The sequence below is a fragment of the Ursus americanus genome, chromosome 4 (assembly GCF_024610735.1).
Source record: "Ursus americanus isolate L20-20 chromosome 4, mUrsAme1.1.p, whole genome shotgun sequence".
NCBI classification, from domain to species: domain Eukaryota; kingdom Metazoa; phylum Chordata; class Mammalia; order Carnivora; family Ursidae; genus Ursus; species Ursus americanus.
The window spans coordinates 95,962,252-95,986,625 of record NC_142130.1 but is presented as its reverse complement, the minus strand read 5'-3'; the positions used below and the strand labels follow the sequence as shown (position 1 = coordinate 95,986,625).

Below are 24,374 nucleotides of genomic sequence, written 5' to 3'. Positions count from 1 at the left end.
AAAATGAGCCCAGCCCTTAGTGTCTCCACGTCGAGTATAGAGCACTGGAGTTCTGCGTCTGTATCAAACTATCACATAACATTAAAAAATCCTGACATAAAAACATCCACATCTCAAAACATCCCGATTCATCATTTTTCCACATGTATAAGCCACTTTTGCAGCTTTGAAAGGACTTCAAGAGTTACCCGGCATCGAAAAGATCTGAAACATTCCTTACCTACAGCTAACAATAATAATCTCCTGAATTTTCCATTATCAACATAATTTAGGAAGCCCAAAAAGATGGGTAAATGTAAAAGGAAGAATGGCCAAGCATTACCCAAACATTCATCCAGATAAAAGCAAATGTCAGGAGGAGGGGCTGCCTCTCCTGTTTCCATCCCCCCTCAAACGTGAGAAGCCAAGTAATGACGGCAGGGCATGCCCAGAGAGGGGACCCGGTCGGTGAGTCCCCCTGCCACGGGCCCCTGCTCCACCAACGTCCTAAACACGTCTGCGGCCCCATTCTATCGGTTTACACAAAATCATTATATAATGAGCTGGCGCCGCTCGGTATGTGTTCTACAGTAACCTGTTTGGAGGCATAGGATGCAGTTGTGAGAGAGCGCATGCGCACACAGCAGCTATGCTTTTTTTTTTCCTTGGGCTCAAGGCAAGAGGTAACTGTCGGTCAAATCCTGCTGAGCCCTGCTGACTTCAAATACAGGATGCTAAAAATGAAATAAGGCGAGGGGTGGGGGTGAAACCCCGCTGCGTGCTGTGCACTGTGGGCTTACAGCCTATGGAGAGTAATTAGCAGGATAGTAAATCCATAGACAGATGATAGAAAGAGGGGTGGAAAGGGAGGGCGAGGTGGGTTGGAATACTGAATACTTTATATTTGTACTTTAGATGACCTGAAATCTAGTCTGTGAGTACCTAACTGCAATGTCGGTGTGCTAGGCATAAAAATAAAAGGCCGATGGTTAGTTTGTTGTTTGGTGGGGGAGGGCGGGTTTGGTTCCCCCCCCCCCACTGATGTGAGTTTATGGAGCTCTTATAAAGGAGCAAGAGGAGACTTTGGACCACCCCTGGGAATAGCACTTGATGTCAGTGTGTCTAGCACTGAATCTGCCGGCCCGGTGGTCCCTCCACGGAGCTGGCACCCTCGGGAACGGAAGATTCCGCGTCCCTGTCCCCACCCTGGTCTCTGTCCAGGGTGCAGGAAAGGTGGCCTGCAGGTATCCAGGCTCGCCCCTGGGCTGCCTCCCCGGAATCCGCCGCCCCCTCCCGAGCAGGTCCAGGAGAGGTTGTCCCCGGGGAGCGCCAGGGGCAGCGCAGGCTCTGGTTCTCAGGGAGCAGCTCTCTCTTTTGTTCCCCCAGACCATGCCCGGCGCTCCGGAGGGTGGCGAGAGAAGTGCCGGCTCCCGGAGTCCGGGCCGCGCGCTGACTGAGAGAGAGGACCTTCCCCCTTTCCTCGGGCCCAGGCTGCCACCCTCCCCAGTGCGCTCAGGAACCCAGGCCCCAGGCCGCTACCCGGAGGGGGCCGAGGTGGGGCCATCGGTGCACTTGTGGGGCTGCTGGCCACCTCCCGCACACTCCTGGCCCCTCCGCCTGCCCCGCGTCCCCGGCGGGTGCAAGGAGCATCCCGAGGCGCCAGGTGAACAGGACGGGGGGCAATGGGAGGCGGACTTCTCCCCGGGGACCCAGAGGCGGCTGTAAGGGTGAGGGTGCGGGTCTTTGTGCGTTTCTGGCTCTGCTGGAAAACAGAAGCAAGCCCCGGGGGCGAAGGATGCGCTCACTCACCATGGCGGTGCCGACCGAGAAAGCGGCCATCAGACAGGCCATGCCCCGGGGGCGGCGGGCACGGGCGGCGGGCGGCGGGCACGGGCGGCGGCGGCGGCGGCGGGCACGGGCGGCGGGCACGAGGCTGCGCTCGCTCCAGGCTAGGCTGCTGCGTCCCGCGCCGGCTCCAGCTTGGGCTGCCGCTGGGGCGCTGGCCCCGCCCCACCCTGCCGCGCCGGCCCCGCCCACGCCCCGCCCACGCCCCTCGATTGGCCGGCGAGCGGGGCGGGGCGGAGCCGGCAGGTGCGCGTGCTCTTGTTTTGCTCCCGCGGAGGGCTGCGGGCTAGCTCGAGGAGGTCCCTGCTGCCCCGCCGCCGGCGCCGGGGGCCGGCAGGTGCTGCGGACCCTCCCCAGCCCCGGAGCCCCCGCGCCCAGAAACTGGAGGGGGATGGACCAGCGGCCCTGAGCGCCAGACGGACAGCGGGGTCTCACTCCAGGACTGCCGCCTCCAAGCCCGCGCGGCTGTGTGGATGGGGCCAGAGGGAGCGTCAGGGAGGCTGGAACGGGCGGGGTGGGGTGGGGGTGGGGGGCTCTTTTCTTGTCTTTTCTCATTGTCGAGTACCTTTCTGTCAGATAGGAGCGTGAGGACTAAAGAAGACATGGCCTTTCCAACGCCCGCCATCCCCCCAAATACAGCTCTGTATCTGGGGTGACCCGCCCCAGCACTGAGACAGTGCAAACACACTCATTCCTGCACCACTGTTGTGGCCAGCTGCAGGACTAAATGCTGGGTAACAAAGGGGCGCTAGGTGAAGGTGCCCAGGCCTCTGTCCTGCCACCGTCCCGCCCACCCAGCCCCACTAAAAAAAGGCTGGTTTCCAGTGCCTGGCTCAGTCCCTGGCCCGCAGCTGTGTTCAGGTAACTGCATAAGGAATAAGGAATGTCCCTCCAGACACCCTCTCATTTGGCCCCAGATGAATATCAGATGGCCTGGCATCTGCTAATTCCCTTATTATATATAAGTGGGACCATTTCCTGGTAACCATGGTGACAAGGCATTCTTTCTCCCAATCTCAGAGGCTAATGCTTTTGTTCAGCGGTTTGCATGTTGCGACTGCAGGTAGGAATGCACCTCTCCTCACCTACCGCACACCTGGCAGGTGGACTTCACACCCAGAGGTCTAACAAACATAGTCCTATTCTCCTCTCAACCCAACGGAGGGAAAGGGAGTATGATGTGGAGTTCAGGGGGAGGGGGGCCCTGCTCTTGTCTGAATAGTTTCACCCAAAGATCAATGCATTACCTTTATTCTCTTTGTCCGAGAGGAAGGAAGCATGACTACTGTATTTTCAGGTGCCACTCTGCACATTCGGCCCAGAAGGCTGTGTGGTACCTTAAATGTACTGAACGGGGAAGCCAAAAAACTCCAAATGTTCTGGAAAGAGGATTCAAATCCACAAACCTCCTGGGGAGAGTTGAGGTCAAAAGGCAGAGACAAAGGTGCCTCACTACTGAAGCTCAGGGCTGGTGGCTAGCCCTGCAGCCCACCGCCTGCTCCAGGGGCAGACAGGACAAGAAGCAGAAAGAGGAAGACATGAAACACAGCAGGGGAGGATTTCTCCATAAGCATCTGGCTGGACACCACCCTGTTCTGTGGTCAGGGCAGGCAATGTGACATCGTAGTCTTATGGCTCTGGCCTCTGTTTTCTGTCCACTGTCCACTGTCCTCACTCCTATGGATGAGCGCAGAATTTCCCTCTGGAAAACTCCCGACCCCACCCCCACCCTGTTCTGCATCGTGTGATTTATAGCAACGGTTGGTCAGGAACTAGAGGTGTAAGGCAGTGCCTGCCAGGCTTCTGGGGACGGCCACGGGGACAGTGTGCAGAGCCCGGGTATGAAGCCAGAGACGGAAGACAGCAGGAAAGTGAGTCCTTGTTGGCACGGCTTGAGCTGCTGGCTTTTCCATTACACGCCTTGAAAGAGTCCTCACTTACACATCTGTAGGCTGGGTAATAAGACTCTCAGCCATGTGGGAAATAGCGCATATCTTACACTTTCCACCATGCACGGCACCTAGCAAGCAAGCCAATCCCAATCCTTACTGGTATCATCCTTCTAGTGCCAAGTCAGGGAATAAGCAAACAGTAGAATAAGTCGGATCTGTGACATTTGTATCGGGACTCCTGGTTGTAACAGAAACCCAATCCCAACTGGCTTACACTAAAGGTAAAGCGTTGTCTTAGGTCACAGAAAGGTTCAGAGTGTGCTGGTTTCAAGCCTGCCAGGGCCAAGGACCCATATTCTGTCCTCGGCTCTTGGTCTCTAGCTCTTTCCATGACTCCACTTTCCATTTGCTGGCTTCCCCCTCAGCGAGGCTGTCTCTGCAAAGCAGCTGCAGGCTTCATCCTATCAGTCAGCAGCCAGTCACTGTCCCCAGGTGGAGGGGGTTGGGGGAGGGGTGCCAAACACTGATTAGCTGGGCCAAGAAGGCCAAAGGGAAGAGCAGCCCATTGGAACCATGCAGAAAGATTGGGACACGGGTGCTTCACGAGGCCATTTGGGGGCACTCTGAGCAGAAGTATATGTGTCAAGCAGGCAAACACAAGAGGAGCTCGTCACAGGATTGTCCAGCCCAGACCCCAAACCCAATAGGGATTTCTGCTAATACATCAAGTGACAGAGCCAGGTGGCACCCCCTCCCCACAGTAAACCTTGAGGTATTTGACCAAGGCACCATATTTCTCTCTAGACCTTGGCTTCTCTGGACCAAACATCCCTGCCCCCAACCCAACGGTTCTTCTTAGACTGTGCGCCTTCTTCCTGCTTACCTTTCTCTGCATGGGTTCCATTTACTCAGTGTCCCTTGTGAAACTTGAGGTGCACGACTGACCGCCTATTCAAGGCACTCCCTCCTCTTGCTGAGGAGCCAGTGGCCCCAGGCTCCACTCAGACTGCCGGTAAGGACAAGCTTCCCTGCCACAGAACCGGCCACCTGCTATCTAGGGACAGGCAGGTCCGTGGACTCCACCACCGGGGACTGAATTCACTTTCCTTATCATGTCATTTCAGTTGCCTGGTTTGCACTTTATGCCCCAAATTCCATTTTAAGGACTGTCCAATTCATCTCTGCCAGATATCTAGCCACTGAGACCGGGAAATGGTGGGGAGACAGGGGCACCCCGAGCACCCAGTCTCTGGTACAAGCTTTCTGCTCTTGGTGTCCAGTGAAGGGGGTAAAAGGGGTGACAGGTAGGTCAGACATCCAGATGGGCTCACCGCAGGCCTGACTGACATGAATGAGCTCCTGCGGGAGGCCGGCCGCAAGGGGGTGAGGCTGGGCTTGGCACCGTGGATTGCCCCACCCCTGCAGGTCCGAAACACAAGATCCCTCCAGAGAACCCTTCGGGGACATCCCATGTCTTCCCAGCCCCCCTGCTCCCAGCTGGCTAGGAAGAAATCTAATGAATAGATTCTTTACTAATACCGTCTTCTTCATACCATGGTGATTTGGCTTTCAACAATTTCGACCTTGAGCTTTCTTTCTTTACAGGGAGTCCAGCTCTGAATGAACCATCGGCTGACTTGCTCCCGCTCAACTACAGGCTGCACCAGCTGAGCTTCATTTTCCAGGCACTACGACGTTTGCCCTGCACTCAGTGGACACTCAGAGATCGCCTGCCCTGGGGGCGCCCGGGGGGCTCAGCCGCTTGAGCATCTGACTCTTGGTTTCAGCTCAGGTCATGATCTTAGGGTTCTGGGATCAAGCCCCTTGTTGGGCTCTGAGCTCAGCACAGAGTCTGCTTGAGATTCTCTCTCTGTCCCTCTCCTCTCCCTCCATTCACATGTGCACCATCTCTCTCTCTCTCTCAAATAAATAAATAAGTCTTTTAAAAAAAATTGTCTGCTCTGCCAGGAGCTGATCTCTGCATTGGAACAGGGCGTGGGGGTGGCAGGGAGCAAAATGGAGAAAGCCCCGCCCTAAAGAGTCGTCAGGCAGTAATGGGGAGCGATCGGAAAGCTGAGGTTCTCAACTAGATTGGGTATGTTTCTAACTCATTCCGTGAGCTTAACACACTTTAGGGATCATTCTTTCCCTAAAGCTGCAGGAGCTCTTGTAGTTTTGGGGGAGAGGAAAAGTGGGGACACATGGGCCTCCCGGTCTTCGGTGGCCCTGCCCCTTTCAGAGCCAATCCTTCAGGCTGTTTCCAGCATACTCAAAACTCCCAGTGTGGAAAAGTGCCCCCCTGCCCATATTCTGCCGCGGGAACATCTCCCTCATTTGACATATCACCATTTCATGGAGGAAAATGAAAAACTAAAGAAGCCTGCTCCCCTGCCCCGTCCGCAGCCCCTCTTCCACCACATCAAGGGCTGCACTGTGACCATGTGTGAGGGTTTGTGCGATGGCTTTCCCCAAAGCCTCAAGGAAACTCGGTTCTGGAGGGAATGGTGTAGGGAGGTGTTTGCTTGTTTGCTTGCTTGCTTTTTACAACCCAAAGCTCTGGCTCTGAAGGTAAATGTTTTCAGACAAATAAAAGCAAACTGTTGGTCTGCACCAGGCAGCAGGGACGGGGCTCGTCCCTTCTCTTGGCAGACAGAGGTGGGAGATGTGACGGGGACTCCTGGAGCTGGGCCAGCAGGGATGAATCCCACCCCTGTTGTATCCCACACCTACGACCATCCAACAGGTGCGCATTCCTGGAGGCGTCCCTGTGGGAAACCCGCTGGGCCCGGCTAGACACCTTCCTCTGGTCATGGCCCCTGACTTGTTGGCGTCTCTGATCCTTTCCCTGTCATTTTAACAGAGAATTAGGGCCATCGGGCCTTTTCTACCTCTACATAAAAGCCAATGCTTCCACTTTAAAAAAAGGAGGAGAGAGAAAGAATGAGGGAAAGGAAAGAAGAATTTGGGTGAGTGAGAAAATGAGAAAGAGAGCAAAGGCAGGAGGGGTGGGGAGGGAAGGAAGGAAGAAAGAAAGAATATTAAGAAGTAGGAGGAAGTGCAGAGGAAAACCTTGTCCCAGCCCTGTGGGTAGGGATGGGAAAGGGCAGCAGACACAGTGCGATCAGGGAGGGTGGCAGCCGAAGGCTGGGTCTGAGTACCGAATGGGAACTCTCTGTAGGCTGGTTCATTTTAAAGAAACATTGTTTTCATCTCCATGGTTTGCTGGATTCCTGTTTTGCTGGCCCTCCCGTCCCCTGTCATGTTCTGCCTCCAGTGTCCCGATGTCCCCACACTGCATCCTCTGGCCCAGCTCCAAAGGGGCCCCTCCCTCCTCACCCTCCGGGAGGCGGGGGCAGCAGAGGAGCCACAGGTGCACGCAGGGTGGAGGTAGGAAGTGGGGGAGCGCCAGAAGATGGAAGGATGAGGTTAATGAAGGATGTTTTCAGGAAAAAAAAATGCAAGCAAATATTCATAAGCTAAGTTAGGAAAAAGTAAGTGTTGCAGATTATTCCTCTTTTCTTCCATTAGCACAGAACAGAGAGTGGCAAGAAAGTTCTAGGAAACAATTTCCACAAATGAAGAAAGAGGAAATAACATCTGGCAATGAAATGACCTTCAAAGCTGAAGACCAGGACAGAAGTCTCAGAGTCAGACACCGGAAAATTACCGGAGGCCTCTTCCCACACAGAAATAAAAGCCTCCCGCTGCCCCCATTCAAGGGTCCAGTAGGGAGAAAACAGGTAGCTCGGGGTGTGCACCCCACTTTTCCTCTACAGAGCTGCTCTGTCCGAACTGCATGTGATCGATTCTAGAATGCAACCCCCACCTGGAACCAGCCAGAACATTCCATCCCTAAGGCCACTGTGTTTGTTCTGGAGAGGATTTACCAGCCCGGGGCGGGGGGCGGGGGGGACATCAGAGTTCTCCCTGGGACTTGCCAGAGCCCTGAGAAGGAAAGTGTTTCTTCCCCTTTGGGGATTGACAGCCCTGTACGTTGGCCACCTGCTCTGCCTGCGGAGACTGGCCAGCTGGGAAGGGAAACCGCGGAGGCACAAAGGCTGCGAGGCATGGTGGGACGCGCTGGGCCCCTTGAACAAGTTCGTGCCTCTCGGTGCCTCCATGACCACAGCTAGAAAGGGACTGGCAGCCATGCCCATCTCAGGATCGTTGGGAGGACTAAATGAGTCAAATTTGTGATAATCACATCTGGCTCATTGTGTGTGTCTTACACACAAAGGCTGGTCATCCTCATTATGAGAACCAGTTCTCTCCCTCTGACCTTGAACTAGCATAAATTAGGTTTCAGTCGCTTACAGCCTAGAAATCCTCATTAGGACAAACAGGCTGTTAAAAATCGGGGCCCCTAAGCCAGGATATGGAGAAATCCTATAACCCTTTGTTGCCTTCGTCTCTGTTCACCTGGCACTTGCCTTATCTCCCTCAGGAGATCATAAATCCCAGCGTCTCTGGATTATTTCTTTGCCTCCAACATCGTTCTTAGCTTGGCATCTAGCCAAGTAGGTGCTTGATAAACATCACGAGTTATGTTGAATAACCTCCAATGTTTGGGAAAGCGCTGAACCAGGCATTATCGCATGGGACACTCGGGACGCCCCTGCAGGTTAGGAGAGCAGATGCCATCACTGGATCACGTGAGAATCTGACACCCCAGCCCTAGATACAGGGCAGGCCACATTTTACTTTCCTTAGCAGTCAGATAATGTGCCCCTGGTCCCTGGAAGGCAGTGCCTCCATGCCACGCCAGCTCAGGCACAGATCTTTTCCCCCTGGCTCCAAAGACCACAGCTCAAGTCCTGTGTGCTAGGTGCCCAGAAGCCCTCTTGCTTCCCTGAGACACCTGAGCTCTCCTGTGATCTGCAAACCCTCCCCCTCCCCTTCCCCAGGCCTGGGATGTTCTTCCTGAGCCCCCTGCCTCTCTCCTCCAAGTCCCCAGCTCCCCTTCTCCTCCCTCCCAAGAAGACCTGGGCGGTCACCTACTTGAACTTGAGCTTTTGAAAGCAAAAATTTGGTTGGGAAGATTATCTTCTGCATGTTTGGAAACTTCTGGGCAGGGACCTGCACTCGGAAGTCCCCAAGGCAAAAGAAAAACAATTTAATTAAAAAAAAAAAAAAAGACTTGGCTACTTTTTAAGGGAGAGGAGGGGAAATTATCTAAAGGAAGGAAATTAGCCTCAGAACTATCTCAGTAAATGATCCTGCCACTTGGAAACAAGGCGATTGAGGTTCCGTGAGGTTTGAAAAGCCCCAGGTCTCCTGCCTCCTGCTGAGTCCTCTCCACTGGAGGGTCACGGCTCCTCCAAACAGGGACAGAGATCTGAAGACGCCCACGTCCAGCTGCTGAAAATCACAGGCAGGCTAGTGGGGAGAGGGAGTAGATATATGTTATTCCCCCCACCTGAGCACCGCTAAAAACTCTGGACATTGTACAAAGCACATGAGGAGACCCTGAAAGGTGGAGAGCACAAGGCAGATGGCCCAGGGACCTTGGGACCCAAGGAACCACGCTGTGTTGAGGTCCCTGGGTTCTCTTTGTGCCTCATATAGCCCAGACTTTCATTTGAAGAAACCAACAACCTGGAAATGCTCATGGGCACAAACAAAGTAAGCCCCAACAAAAGGTTACTCTCTCTGGCCAAAAGAACAGAAAAGGGGCACCCTAGAAATATAGACATTTTTTAGACAGTTGCGCTATTCCAGTCAAACTCCACACCCTGCCTACACCAATAAAGATGAGTGGGGAGCCAGGTTTCCACCCTCCTCATACTGTAATGAAGCACCCCAAAGTGCCCCCATCCCTAGTCAAAATGGTGTCAGAGAAGGCCATATCCAGAGGCCAGAACCGTCCCCACCAGGCAGTAATGAGGAGCTCCTCCTTTCCTCACTGGGGTGGTGGCAGAGGAGATCCAATAGACTCAGGATTTTCACCACCACACAGGGTTAACAAGGACACTACACTCTCCCCAAATCATGGTGTCAGTGGAGATCATGCTCCCATCATCAAGGGAGCAATAATGAGGTCTCCTACCTTTCCTGGCCAGGGCGGTGTGGGTGGTGGCCAACCCTTCCAGCAGTAATGAGGATGCCAGCAAAGACTGAGCAGGGAACCTGGACTTCTGTGCTCACCTGGCAGTAATGAGGCAGTCCCCCCCATTTCTCCTACCTGAGTGATGTCAGAGGAAGCGAGCTAAACAGAAAGCTTTAATGAGATCCAAAGTCTCCTAACAGTATACCAAAAATATTAGGTTTCCATCAAAAGTCTTTCATTACCTAAGAACCAAGAAATTCACAATTCAAATGAAAAAAGCAACCAGTCAGTAGATGCTAACACCAAGATGACTTACCGTTACCTAGCAAAGATTTAGAAGCAGCCATCGTCAAAATGCTTCCGTGAACAATTATGAACACACTTGAAACAAATGAAAAGATAGAAAGTCTCAGCAAAGGAATAAAAGATATAAAAAACAAATAAAATGGAATTTTAGAACTGAAAAATATGATACCCAAACTGGGCTCAACGGCAGAATGGAGAGGAGAAGGGAAAGAATTGATGAACTGGACAATAGAACAACAGAAATTACCCCGTCCAGACAACAGAGAAAAAATATGTTGTATGAAAAATGAGCAAAAGCTGTGGGACATATGGGACCATAACAGAAGATCTAATGGAAAATCTATAGTTCCAGAAGGGTGGTTGGAGGTTGAAAATTCTTAGAGGGGTGCCTGGGTGGCTCAGTCAGTTGAGCACCTGACTCTTGGTTTTGGCTCAGGTCATGATCTCAGGGTCGTGAGATTGAGCCCTGGACAGGCTCCACAGTCAGCACAGAGTCTGGTTGAGATTCTCTCTCTCTCCCTCCCTCTCTGCTCTTCTACCTACTCATGCTCTCTCTCGCTCTCTCATAGAAAAATAAAATCTTTAAAAAAAGAAAATACTGAAAGAAATAATAGCTAAAAACTTTCCAAATTTGGCAAAAGACAGAAACCTCCAAATTCAAAAGATTCAAGTAGTTGAGTAACTCCAAATAGGCTAAATCTAAAGAAATCTACAATTAGACACACCATAGTCAAACTTCTGATACTAAAGGCAAAGGAGAGATCCTGAAGGCCGTGAAAGAGACATGACATCTTACCAAAAGAAAAAGCAATTCAAATTACAGCAGATTTCTCATTAAAAACAAGAGTGGTCAGAAAGAATTGGCACGACACTTTTCACTTGCTGAAAGAAAAGAACTATCAACCCAGATTCTTATATCCAGAAAAATATTCAGGAATGAAAGGGAAATCAAGACAAATTTAAGAAAATTTGTTACCAGTAGACCTACCCTAACAGAATTGCTGAAGGAAGTTCTCTAAAAATAAAGAAAATGGTAAAAGAAGGACATTTTATGTATCAAAAAAGAGAAAGAACACCGTAAGTAAAAATATGAGTAAACAAAATAAATTTTCCTTCTGCTCTTGAGTTTTTCAAATTGTGTTTGATGGTTAAAGCAAAAATTGTAATATTGTCTGATGTGATTCTAAATGTGTGTGGAGTAAATATTTATTTAAGACAATTAGAGGATAAAGAGATATAGAGGGAGGCACAAGGCACGCCAACTTATAAAACTATGACACCAAAAGACTTATGTTATGTATATGTAATGTAATACCTAGAGAAACCACTAAAAAGGCAATACAAAGAGATACTCTCAAAAACATTATAGAGAAGTCAAAAAGCAATTCTAAAAAACGTTCAGGTGACTCCTAGGAAGGCAGGAAAAAGAAAACAGGAAAATGAAAAACTGAGAACACAGGAAATAAAAAAATAAAATACGCGCTTATGTCCAACATGTCAATATTTACATTAAATGTAAATGAACCAAACAACAGAACTACAAACTATGTGAAGCAAAACTTGAGAGAACTGAAAAGAGAAATAAATAAATTCTCAATTACAGTTGGAGACTTCATCACTTCTCTCAACAACCACTAGAACAACTAGACAGAAAACTTAGCAAGGACATAGAACCCAACAGCACCACTGACCAACAGGATCCAGTTAGTATTTATAGAACACTCGACTCCAGCCAGCGACAGGAGAATACACATTCTTCTCAAACGCTCGTGGAACATGTACTAACATAGATCATATCCTGGGCCATGAAACAAGCCTCAACAAATTTAAAAGAACTGAAATTATGCAGAATGTGTTCTCTGACCCAAATGGAATCAAACTAGAAATCAATATAAGGAAGGTAATAGGAAAATCTCCAAATACTTGGAATCCAAGTAAACACATTTCTACATAATCCATGAATCCAAGAGGAGGTCTTAATGGCAAACAGAATAACTGAATTGAAATGAAAGTACATATCTCAAAGTACACATGTGAGAGCTACATCAGTGTGGAGCAGAAATTTATAATGCTAAGGGTGTATAAATTAAAAATGAGGAAAAGTCTCATCCATAATCTAAAGTCCCACCTCAAGAATATAGAAAAAGTAGAGCAAAATAAACCAAAATAAAGGAAATAATAAAGACAAGAACTCAACGAAATTAAAAATAGAAGAATAAAGAAAGCCAAAGAAACACAAAGCTGGACTGATCATTTAGAAACGATGAATAAAATTGAAACACCTCCAGCAAGTCTGACAAAGAAAAAACAGGGAAAACACAAAGTACCAATATTAGAGATGGAGCAGGAGATATCATTACAGATCCCACAGTCATCCAAACGACAATAAGGCAACACTACGAACAACTCCGCACATCTAAGTTTGACGATCTAGATAAAATGAATTAATTCCTCAAATTCACCAACTCACTGAATATAAAATAAGTTATTTGAATAGTCCTATAACTATGAAGGAAACTGAATTCATCATTTTAAAAATGAGAGAGAAAAGGAAGGATGGAAGGAAGGAAAGAAGGAAGGAAGGAAGGAAGGAAGGAAGGAAGGAAGGAAGGAAGGAAGGAAGGAAGGAAGGAAAAGAAGTCTCCAGGCCCAGACAGCTTCCCTGGAGAATTCTCAGTGTTTAAAGAATTCACATCAACTCTCTACAATCTCTTCCAGAAATAGAAAAGGAGGGGACTCTACACAATTCATTTTATTTAACTACTATAACCCTGGTATCAGAAAAAGATAGTATTTTTTAAAAACTACAGATCAAAATCCCTCATAAATATAAATGCAAAAATCACTAACAAAATATTAGCAAAAAGAATTCAGCAATCTACATTTAAAAAGATACTCTATGTCCAAGTGGGATTTATCCCAAGCATGCAAGTCTGATTCAATATTTGCACGTCCGTGTAGTACACCGTATTAACAGACTAAAGAAGAAAAATCACACAATCATGCCAACTGATACGGACAAAGCATCTGACAAAACTGAACACCTATTCATGGTTTTTTTAAAAAACTCAGAAAAATAGAAATAGAGAGCAATTTCCTCATTTTCCAGCAATTGTGCTCCTGGACATCTGTCCCAGAGAAATGAAAACTCACATTCAGACAAAAATTAGCACACAAACGTTTACAGCAGTTTTGTCTGTGATTAGCCAAAACCTACAAACAGCCCAGATGTCCGTCAGTAGGGAAAGAGTGAAACTGTGGTCTACGCTATGGAACACTACTCAGCAATACAAAGTATGAACTACTCAACACCCAACAACTTGGATGGCTGTCCAGAGAGTTCTTCTGGAAAAAGCCAATGTGAAGAGGTTAGACATTGTACAACTCTATTTATGTGACATTCTTGAAATGACAAAATTACACAAATGGGGACAGACTGGTGATTATCAGGGGTTAAGGAGGGGATGGAGTGGAAAGAAAGAATGGGGCTATTGGAGGGTGGCGTGAGGGAGCCTTGTGTGGATGGCATCCTGTGTCTGGACTAGACCAGTGTCAACACCCTGGATGTGATGTTGTACTCGTTTTGCAAGATGTGACCAAGAGGGGAACTAGGTCAAGGGCACATAGGGTCTCTCTGTGTTCTTCTTTACAACTCCATGGGAGCCTACAATTATCTCAAAACTCAAAGGTTAATGTTTTTGAAGTCACAGGACAGTCCTGAGTGAGGCCACTTCGGATGAGGTGACCTCAGATCAACCTGTGGCACCAAGTAGACTTCATGTGGACTATGGGGAACGAGGAAGTAAGTGGCGGAGTTTTGGGGATGAATAGGGAGAGGACGTGAAACCAGGGAGTACCAGGTCACTCGGGACCACACAGTGGGCCGCTGGACCAGGAAGCATTTGTGACCGTTATTTGTCAACTGTCAACTTGAGAAGGTTGGGCCGATGCTCCTCGTCCTTACTAGAACCCCTGTGTGCGCACGTGCTCCAGTGCCCAGGCACCTGCAGGGACGCCAGCCCCATCATTAGCCATCTGTGGTGCTGGGCTGGTCTCACCTCTCAGAGCCTCAACCTTCATCTGTAAAATGGGAATACTAACAGTACCACGATGACGGTTGAGGAAGATGGAGCGGGTCCAGTGCCCGGAGCCGAGAAGAAGGAAGAGTAGGGCGCTCGTGTGCATCTAACCTTGTCTTCCAGGTCCTGAGACCACAACCCTCCCCTGCCCCTCCCCCGGTGTTGCCCTTGCTCACCATCTCCCCAAGTGGCTTGCTCTTCTTTTCCTCCTGTGATGAACCGTGCTGCCTGGGACGTTCTACAAAGAAAAATGGGTGGATAAATGTACAAAGGGCCTCCTAGCTCAGAGGGATAACATTTCGATATCCAATGTGAAGGCGTCAATATGGCGGTCCGAAGGTTAAAACGTCCAGTTCTAAGACAAATACGTCCCGGAGAACATAACATCCAGCATGGTGCATGTTACTGTAGCGTGTTTCGGCAAATTGCTAAGAGAAGAAATCTTAAACGTTCCCATCACAAGAAAAAAATTATAACTATGTGAGGAGATGGGTGTTAACTAAGCTTCTTGTGGTGATGATTTTGCAATATAAATGTTATCAAATCATTATACTGTACACCGTGGGACTCGTGCAATGTTATATGTCAGTTCAGTCTCGACAAAACTGGGGGAAAAATTGAGGCATCTTGCTTTTCATAGAGAGGCAACCCATCCCAATTCACAGATCGGTTGTATTTCCCTCACTGGTCTGTGGGCCCGGAGGACACAGGGAGGTTCTGGCTCGTTCTTACTGAGCCCCCACCTCCAGCAGGTGCCTGCCTCCCCCAGTATTTGCAGACTGACTGACTTAAATCAGAGACACTTTACATCACAGCTCAAATTATAAATCATTGTTTGGGCCTATATGCACACACGGCATATTTTCTTTGACCTACAACTAATTACATTTACTCTCTACATTTATATTGAAAAAACATTTTTTTTTACTAAAAAGCACTTTGTCAGTGACTTACCCACAGCTTAGATGCACACACTTCCCAGGGAGCCCTTCTGCTGCAAAACAGACCCTTCCGCAGTGAGATGTATTTATTCCGCAATTAATAAAGGGAAGTAACCCTTGCCTTCTGTAGGACAGAATTTCAATTTTCATCACTGCAGACATGTGAAAACCCCCAAACCACAAACAATGATTTCAGTTTCTGCTCTATGCACATACAAGACAAAAGGTTTTAAAATAGGCATAATGCAATCATATGTGTAAGAATACGGCCGGTGTCACTGTTTCTGCAGCAAACAGGAAGCCTGTGAGGTTACTGAAGGTCAGTGTGCTCCCTCCAAGGTTACTGGCATAAAAGAGCAGCCACTACCTGTCCGTCCACAGATGGGCCAAGTGTGAAATCTACTTATTTCCCACTTTTGGTCAGATGATAGATTTCACATTTGCGAACACTGTGGAATTTACTTACTTTTTTGTAATGCACATTAAAAACAATTACAGCAAAGACTAAAAAGCATCAGGGCCTCTAGGGTAATGGTTAAGGATAAACGGAGTATGTCCTAGTGGAAGGGCTAGAATGACTTCAATAACATTCCATCACGACAGCCCTGGCTGGCGATTGTTGCTGCAAAGTGGGGGCCAAATGAGCTGGTGGGGCATCTGAGACCTCACTGCGTTAGGGGAGCTCACATCACCTGATAACAGACACTGATAGCCTTGGAGGCCATGGTGGGTTCCAGAATTGTGCTCTGAACATTGTAGCCATTAACTCATGTAATCCTCACCACAACTCCACGAGCCAGACACTGTATTATCCACAATGGGGAAGTAAGGCACAGAGACGTTATGTAACTTGCCTGAGGTCACGCAGCAAGAAAGTATCCAATCTCAGATCCGAAACAGTCAACTCTGGCTCCAGAGATTGCAATATATTTTTCCCTGTAAGGAAGGTTTTTTTTTTCTTTCTTAAAGTAAAGCACAAAAATTGTAACATAAGGCTTGGTGAATTTTACATATCTATACACTTGTATATTCACCACCCAAGTCACGATACAGAACATTTCCACCATGTGAAATATTCCTTGTGCCTGATCCCAATCCATCCCTGTCTCTAAAGGTAAGCACTGCTCGGCTTCAATCACCATAGATTAGTTTTGTTTATTCTTGATCTTCATATAATTGGCACATAGTAGGGACTTCTTCGTGTCTGGATTCTGAAACACACCCATGTGTTGTGTGTACCCACAGCTCCTCCCTCTACAGTTTACTTTTCCTTTCTGCTACTGACGGACACGGGAGCTGTGGCCGGTTTTCAGCCATCGTCAGTAAAGCCACCGTCCGCCTTCTTGCTCACGTCTCCTGGGGGACACGGACATTCATTTCCCTGGAGGGTACGCCTAGCAGTGAAATCCCTGGGCTACTTGAGTGAATACCACCAGTCAGCTTTCCAAATTCCTACCAGTTCATACTCCCACCAGCAAGGTAACACCGCTGCTGCTCCACACCCTTGCCCCTCCTCGGCATTTTCAGGTGGTGGTTTTTTTTTTTCAACGTGGCCACCCTGGTGGGTGCGTGGTGATTGGTCAGCAAGGTTTTAGCTTCCTTTTCTGTCCTGACTAATGATGTGCCTGGTTAATCTTCCCCTCATTTTAAAATTGCATTGTTTTGCTTTTAAGATGGGTCTGCAGGATTTCTTGATGTATTCTGGATATGCGTTCTCCGTCACGGATACACCGCTAATGTGTTCTCCCGGTCCGAGCTTGCCATTCAGTTTCTTAATGTTTTTTCATGATAGGAGTTCCTCATTTTAATAAGATCCAATTTATCACTATTTTCCTTTACAGTTAGGGATTAGGGTTGTTTTTGTATGTGTGTCTTCTCTAAGAAATCTCTGCCTACCACGAGAAGATGAAAATAGTTGCCTATGCTTTCTTCTAGAAGCACCGTTGTTTTGGTTTTCACATCTAAGCTTATGATCCATCTTAAATTAATTTCTGTGTGAAAGGCAGAGGTCGAGGTGCACATTTCCATATGCTCGCTCCACCGCTCCAGTGCCGGTTTACTGAAACCACCATCCTCTCTCCATCAGATCGCACCCGCACTTTGACATCACCAAGTAGCCATACGTGGGAGGAAGGTGCGTTTTTGGACTGTCTATTCTGTTCCATTGGTCTGTCTGTCTGTCCTTACACCAATACCACGCCACCTCTGCGGTTTCCAAATAAGTCCCGAAATACACAGTGATCTAGATCCTTTGTATTTCCATATAAATTTTAGAATCAGCTTGTCAATTGTCATCAAAAAGGGGGAGAGGAGAAGGAAGAAAGCAAACGTATTAGCGTTTGGACAGGGGTCGCGTTGACCTACAGATCCCTTTGAGGAGAACGGACATCGTACGACCCTGAGTATCCTCACCCCCGTCTATGGACTAGCTCTCCATCCACTTGTCATCTCTGGTTCTTCTCAGTGGTGCTATAAAGTTTTCAGTGCATAGTTCTTGTCTGCCAAATCAATCTTCAGTTACGTGTCTTCTTTTTTGTATTTTTGTATTATTGTAAATGATCTGCTTTAATCTCACTGTCCAGTTGTTTCTTGCTACAATATAGAAATAAAAATTGGTTTTTCTACACGGAGACTTTGTGTCTTGCAACTTCGCTAAAACCAATTATTTATTATTTCCAACAATAATATCTGATCTTTATTATTTCCTTCTTTCTGCTTGCTTTGGGTTTCGTTTGCTCTACTTTTTCTAGGTTCTCAAGGTGGAAGATAAGGTTATTGATCTGGAGATCTTCTTTTTTAATACTGGCACGTACAGTTCTAAACTTCCTTCTGGGCACTACTTTCTCTGCACCTGCAAATATTGGTATGTGGCGTTTTTCATTTTCGTTCATAGCTAAGTGTATTCTAATTTCCCTTGCAATTTCTTCTTTGAAATATTGTTTAGGGGAGCGTGTAGTTTAATTTCCACATATTAGTGAATTTCCTAAAATCATCTATGACTGATAATAGTTTATAGATTGATTTATAAATAGTTTTATTATGATGTGCCTAAGTTTGAATTTTTTAAAATTATTTATCCTGGTTGGATTTAGTTTCTTGAACCCGTGGGTCACTACCTTTCATAACATTTGGAAAATATTTGGCTATTATTTCTTCAAAGGCTGTTTCCCTCCCCCCTTCCCTCTCCCTCTCTCTCCCCTCTTTTTCCAGGACTCCAGCTTTACCTGTGTTGCTCTCGGTCCTGTCCTACCTACGTGTCTTACATTTATTCTGTGTTTATAATTTTTTTTCTTTCTGTGATTCACTTTGGATATTTTCTATTGATCTATCCTCAAATTTATTTTCTTGTGTTCTGCTGTATTCAGTCTGCTGGATCTGAAATACTCCCATTTAAAATATCCATTTGATGATTTTTGTAGATTCCAATTCCCCTGGGAAAGGCCCCCCTTTTGCATGGATTTTATCCATCTTTTACTCTATTTTTCACTTATTTATCGTGGCTACTTTGAAATCAGGCACTGCTAATGCTTTTTCTGAGTCAGTCTCTGAACTGTGACCTGTATACATGCGAGCCATTTCCGCAGAGACAATGATGTGTTACTTCTCACCTACAGCTTGTGGCTGCTTGGGGTGGTTTGTCTCAGGGTGCCGTTACTGCCCTCCCAGGAACTGGTCAGGGGATGGATGTTGCAATCCACCCTTTGTAATAACACCCAGGCAATAACCCGAACCATGTTGTCACTGGAAATCAGGAGGCATCTGTCCCTTCTGCAAACAACACTCAATTGTCTTGGCAACACCAGGTCTACAGATAAAAATCACTTTCACCCTTTTCCTTGAATTGGACCATCGATAGTGAAGATTGCCAATTCCTCTTTTTACAATTCACAATTTGAGTAAAATGTTCCAAAACCTGGTTTCCTGGCAGAATCTTCTGGGAGGGGCTCTTTAAAACTATCAACACCTCTCTTCACCCCAGAAAGTGTATCAGCACCACTGGGGGAGCCGGGAAAGAGGTCCAGGGCCATGCCTCAGAGCCATTGCTGGGCCACTGGAGGTGGCCCAGGCTTAGAGGGCCGGGTGCCCCCCATCTCTTTCACAACCCTTGGCTGCCACCCCACCCACACTCCTGGGAGCTTTGCACCCCGGCTGGAAGTGGTTGATCCTCTTTTCTAAGCTGGCTCGCCGATCGGAGTCTGTCCAGCTGCCCCAACCCTCTGTGCCCGTCCCCCGGGATGGTGCAGTCTGAGGTCACTCTGGGGCAAGACTGTGGCACACAGGCTGACGCCCTTGAGGACATGAGGATGAGGGTGGGGCTTTCCTGATGAACCACAGGTTAAGAAATGAGAAGTAAAGCATGAGCCCCAGTCAACTGTCTTATTTGCTCTTCCAAAAAAGTCCTGGAATATTTTCTTGATATGCCAAAGGTTAAATGGGGTTGACAACAGGCACCAAAACAACAACAACAAAAACCCAAAACCAAAAACAACAATGAAAAACCAGGAAGCTGGGGGCAGAGCCTTTTGTCCCCAACACCAGAAGAGGGGTCCTAGGATGTTTCTCCCTGACTACAGCTGGTTCTTACGGCCACCTCCCTCTGCTGGGTAATTTCAGAACACGGACACTGGCGCAGCACAGAAGAATATCTCACATGGTTGGGATTGAAAAACCATACGTATGCAATTTGATATAAGTCACAAGCGTGCTGGCAAAACCTCAAGTCCGCTCACCCGCGGGGACAGTCACAATGGCCATGGGAAAGGCTGTTGGTGCAGCCCTAGAGCCAAGGGGAGAGACAAAAGCAAAGGAGCAAGTGCCTCCCCGGGGTCAGAGGGCCTGGAAGGCAGGACGGCGGGCTGTGGTCTGACGCACTGTGCTCTCCACGCGGTCACCACCAAACGTGGACCTGGGTTGGTGGCAGTCAGGTCCCTGGGCTAATCCGAGTGGGAGGGTTTTACAAGCTGGCGATGAACATGGAGCAACTTGCAGACTGGGCCACAGAAACATCGTCGAATGTCTAGAACCCGTGAGAACCAGCCTGGACTGCTGAGTGTCTAAGAAAATTCCATCCGGGCAGTAGGAGTCCTACTGGCACAGAGCAGAGCCTAAGGCTCCGTGAAGGCCTCACTGCCCCCCCACCCCAGCCCACTCTGTAGGCCACACCCACCCAGAACCAACGTGCGCCCTTGGTATCAGGACATCAACTGCCAAACGCTTTGCTGGTTGAATCCTAGAAATCCCAACCGACAGATTTGGGCCCTAGAAGCTCTTTACAAAATGCTGGTGGAGCACGGCCGAAAGGACTTCTTGCGCTGGGTCGCTCACCAGCTCCGCCCCCCGCGGAGTGCAGGACACAGGGTGCACGGTGGCGGTGTCACCCCTCCACCTCGGCCCGGCCCGGTCCAGGGGGGACGCACCGCCTCCGGGGTGCTGGCAGTCCCTGCGCCGGGCGTGCCAGCACTTTCTGCGGCTTATTGTGGAGAACTGAGAATGCATTTTCCCACAGACACAGGGGTTAGGTTCCCAGGCCAGGCCATAAAAGCCCATTCTTGTTTCACTTGTAGAGACACTGCATTACTGCAATTCTCTGCCGTACAAAATTGTGGAACTCAGGAGAGAGAGCTCTACGGCACTGTGTTTGTCAGAAAACGTCCCCAACTCAGCCTCCGACCTCCAGGACACGGGCTATGTGCTGGGTCCTCCTTCCTGCACAAGACCAAGCTTCAGTGTCGCTGGCCCTGGGGCTCGCACCTGCGTGCAGGTGGGGGCGGGTGCAGGGACCACCATGGCCCAGAGATAGCAAGGCCAGGGCCACAGGGGCAAAGCAGGGAATTGGTAGGAAAAGCTGAGTCCCAGGCAGACGCCGTGTTTCGTACATAAAGATACTAGTAGCTTCGGAAAGCAGAGGCTTGGGGGCTGTGCGGGTTCGTGGATCTCCCTCGCGAGCAAGAGCAGATGCGTGAACCAGCCAGAGCATTGCCTCCCGACCAAGGATCTCACCTGGGGGAGGTCAGCTAGGGATGGCCTTGCAGGCCGAGTTGGATCAGTCAGGATGGCTGTCCTTGCCTTCATCAGGGTCAGGCCACGTCTGCACTCAGCGGGACTCAGTGCTCTGATCCATTAGTGATGTCTGCCAAGGGAAGGGACAGGGACAGTCTGTGGGTGTTTGCCAACCCAGGCTACACCCTCCCTGGGAAAGTCAGTACCTGCCATATTTTTAGAATTCCCCAAGGAAAGATGTGCTCTTAGACACCAGAAGACACTTGGATAATTTTCAGACGTCCCTAATAGAAGCATTACTTGTCAAGGATTCCACAGTTGGGCACATAAAGCTGAAACTATCGTGTGCCGAATGATGTCTGTGCAGTGCGGGGGAGAAGAAAGTGATCGTGTTCTGGGGAACTTTCCTATACATACAACTCACGTGGCCTGGAGAGCTGAAATCCCTGCTGTGTGAGGTTCCCGTTTCTTGCTTCAGGTCCAGAAAAACTTCGCTACCTGATACACCTGTCGCACTATGCGCTCACCTGAATTCTCGCTGTAATTTCATCCTACGATACTCTGTGCGTCTTCATAATTGTACATTAATGTATTTGGGGAAGTAAAGTAGTACTTTCCTGATTGATTTACAAGATAATGTGGAGACGCTTTCTCTCTCAGAGGCTGGGATTCTATTACTGCCATGGGAAAATGTTTCTCATTGGCAGCTACCCCCCAAACTCGATGTTTCAATGGGTGCTTCTCCCGAGGCAGTTCCTGAGGTGCGACCCAGAGCTCCATGGCTCAAGGTCAGCGCACCGTGACTCCTGTGCGAGGGCCCTATCTTTACATCGCAGAAACAGCAAAACTCCTGACACCCCACTGGAAAAGTTCACTTCGCACAGCCCAGCTCAGAACCGAGATGGGAGACCGTGGACCTAAAGACATTCATGTGACCTGCAGCCCAGCTCTCCAGCAGAGCTCGTGCTGGGCCTGCAGCTTCGGGTGGGAAGAGCTGGCTGGTTCCCCGACCCCTGCAGCGGTCAGGTCTCCCCTGAAACCCACTGCAAACCTGTTCTGCTTTTTAAATAAAAATGTCTTGTTACTAACATAGTGAGCTCAACTCACAGGAAACAACCACATTGAAGATGGTCAGATGGCTGGGTGGATGGATGGATGGTGGATAGGTTTACATGGTAGATGGATGGATGGAAAGAGAAAGAAAGAAAGAAAGAAAGAAAGAAAGAAAGAAAGAAAGAAAGAAAGAAAGAAAGAAAGAAAGAAAGAAAGAAAGAAAGAAAGAAATGATAGATTTTAAATGAGTAAACGTGCAGGCTAGGCCTTCTTGCTGGTCTGTATTTGACTTCCCCGCTTTGGTCTGGGAGGCCAAAGCCGCAGGCTGCAGGTCTGCTCGACCTTCCAGAGCCCTCTCCATAACGACGGGCTCCCCTGCTCCCCCACGGCTGCCTGGCTGTCACAGCCTCAGTGGTGACATTTCATCATGGAAAATGCCCTGGTGGCTCCTTCTGACCTTGTCATTGCCAATGCTCCTGCAGTGCCTCTCCACCCAGAGAGGACAAGGGGACACCAGTCAGGTCCCTGCACCCTCTGTAATCTCAGCCTGCGAATGGCCAGGCAGGTGGGCCTCCTGGAGTGTGGTCCCCGGGGCCTCTACCGCCGCCGCTTCCTGGGTGAGCGGCTGCCGGTGTGTAAGAGGCCTCGAGGTGTCGGCCCTGCCGTGGCAGCCAGCGCCCAGCTGTCCCTTCGGCCAGCACTGGGCTGAGGAGTTCAGGAAAAGAGAAATATGGCGCTTCTGCCTCAAACCACGGAAGCCGGCTTGTTTATAACCCCTAAGCTGTTTTGTGCACCAAGTTTTCATGGTTCACACCTCGTCCCAAGTAGAAGATGTCAGTAACTGTTTCCATGATGCTGAAAACAAGTGCCTACCCATGCCGGGCCCCTTGCTCAGCGGTTCACATGCTCGTGCGCCTCACTCCTCAGGACAACCTGGAAGGGGAGGTATGATTTCCAGTGACCAGGTGTCCTGGTTTTCCCAGGTCTGGGGGCAGCAGCGACAGGAGGCCCTGGGACTTGGGACTTTTGGTGCTAAAGCTGGGATCTGTTAGCCACCCCATAATATTCCCACTTTGCACATGAGGTGGCCAGATCCCAGTCCTGCTGGCTCCGAGTCCAGAACATTCCACCATGGCTTTCTCGGAGTGTTCTTATTTATACAGAACTATCAAAACACCTTTTAAAAAAGAGATTTTTCTTTATTATTTATTTGAGAGAGAGAGCACAAGCAAGGAGAGCAGCAGGTGAGGGAGAAGCTGGCTCCCCACTGAGCGAGGAGCCCCACATGGGACTCAATCCCAGGACCCCAGGATCATGACCCGAGCAGAAGGCAGAGGCCTAACGCACTGAGCCGCCCAGGCGCCATTCAAAACATCTTTCTTAATGGTCTAGTCACAAACTGAGAGTTCTGAGAATGTCCCTCTCCAAGCCTTAAATTAATCCCGAAGACATAAGGAACAGAAAGTGGGACAGGCTCGCCAGGACATCAGCTATACCGTGCAATCCCTACGGTGACACACTCTTGCCCTGGCTGGGTGTCGCTGCCCCCACCTCAGACTGGCTCCTACACCCCACCGCACCCCCGCCACCTCTCCCCTCCATGCAGACGACTCCCCTTCTGCTCAACACCCAGCACCTCCCTCTGACGACAGAAGCAAGCTTGTTGATGGTTCTTAAGGCCGGGTGGAGGATACATGACAGTTTGTCATACTATTCTCTCTGCTGTGATGCTTGGATGTTTTTGTATTAAAATGTAAAGAGAGGCGCCTGGGTGGCTCCGTTGGTGAACCGTCTGTCCTCGGCTCAGGTCATGATCCCGGGGTCCTGGGATCGAGTCCAGCGTCGGGCTCCCTGCTCAGCGGGGCGTCTGCTTGTCCCTTTCCCTCTGCCCTTCCCCCTGTTCACTCTCAATCTGTCTCAAATAAATAAATAAAATCTTAAAAAAAAAAAAACAAAGAGAGAGAGAGAATGAGAAATAACAGGAGGATATTAGCCAAAGAATACATATTAATATCAGACAAAATAACATTTAAAGCAAAAGCGAGCAGTGAATCCAGAGTACTGGTGGCCACACTAAGGCTCCACGCACAGGACAATGGAACCCTCGCCTGTGCAGGGCCGAGGGCACGTCCTAAGTTCCCACCTTCGCTCTTGATGGCTCCCCCGGGGCTGTCGAGCCAGGCCTCTCTGCCCTGCTCTGCCTTCTGGAGTTCCAGAAAAGCCTTCAGACACT

General features: G+C 49.1%; 1 protein-coding gene across 3 annotated transcripts in view; it reads right to left on the bottom strand.

Moving 5' to 3' along the window:
- ABCG1 (ATP binding cassette subfamily G member 1) overlaps positions 1–15,175 on the bottom strand; it is a 69,509-nt gene extending 54,334 nt beyond the window's left edge. The window contains exons 1-2 of one of the 3 annotated variants that reach the window (XM_045774156.2): positions 15,102–15,175; positions 14,324–14,385 (exon numbers count right to left, since the gene is read on the bottom strand). In XM_045774156.2, coding sequence (XP_045630112.1) covers positions 14,324–14,326 — 3 coding nt within the window. In that variant the 5' untranslated portion in view covers positions 14,327–14,385; positions 15,102–15,175. Of the gene's footprint in view, positions 1–1,788; positions 1,952–14,323; positions 14,386–15,101 lie in introns of those variants that run through there. The other 2 variants (XM_045774154.2, XM_045774155.2) reach the window with 2 other exon arrangements.
- Between the last annotated feature and the right edge of the window lie 9,199 nt (positions 15,176–24,374).